Below are 688 nucleotides of genomic sequence, written 5' to 3' on the forward strand. Positions count from 1 at the left end.
AATTAGCCAAGTTCCAGGAGCTGATCTTTGAGGACTTTGCCAGCTTCATCCTGGTGGAGAACACTTACGAAGAGGTCGTGCTACAGTCAGTGATGAAAGACATCATGCAAGGTAGGGGCCCGTGGGGCCAGGGAGCCTGGACCCACTCAGCTCTGAGTCTGGGGAGCTCCAGCACCCTAGTGCGGAGCATGGGCTCAGCAGCACCTGGAGGGGCCGTGATGGGTGCTGGGGGCTGTACGAGGAGGGACGACCCCATGCAGGGGGCTGGGGGCTGTATGAGCTGGGAGTGACCCTGTGCAGGGGGCTGGGGCTATCCATGGATGGCGGGGACCCTGTGCAGGGGGCTGGGGGCTGGGAGCTCCAGCACCCTAGTGCGGAGCATGGGCTCAGCAGCACCTGGAGGGGCCGTGATGGGTGCTGGGGGCTGTACGAGGAGGGACGACCCCATGCAGGGGGCTGGGGGCTGTATGAGCTGGGAGTGACCCTGTGCAGGGGGCTGGGGCTATCCATGGATGGCGGGGACCCTGTGCAGGGGGCTGGGGGCTGGGAGCTGATCTTTGAGGACTTTGCCAGCTTCATCCTGGTGGAGAACACTTACGAAGAGGTCGTGCTACAGTCAGTGATGAAAGACATCATGCAAGGTAGGGGCCCGTGGGGCCAGGGAGGCTGGGCCCAACCCGCCCTGAGG

At 63.8% G+C, this 688-nt stretch overlaps 1 protein-coding gene across 1 annotated transcript in view; it reads left to right on the forward strand.

Annotated features, from left to right (window-relative positions):
- Positions 1–688, forward strand: part of FAM129B (family with sequence similarity 129, member B) — a gene marked incomplete at both ends in the record, with an annotated part of 14785 nt that overhangs the window by 13174 nt on the left and 923 nt on the right. Inside the window, one exon of the mRNA XM_010137965.1 lies at positions 1–111. This exon is cut by the window's left edge and continues 44 nt beyond it. Within this exon, the coding sequence (XP_010136267.1) occupies positions 1–111 (111 nt within the window). The remainder of the gene's footprint in view (positions 112–688) is intronic.

Source organism: Buceros rhinoceros, unplaced genomic scaffold (genome assembly GCF_000710305.1).
Source record: "Buceros rhinoceros silvestris isolate BGI_N320 unplaced genomic scaffold, ASM71030v1 scaffold8586, whole genome shotgun sequence".
Classification (NCBI taxonomy): domain Eukaryota; kingdom Metazoa; phylum Chordata; class Aves; order Bucerotiformes; family Bucerotidae; genus Buceros; species Buceros rhinoceros.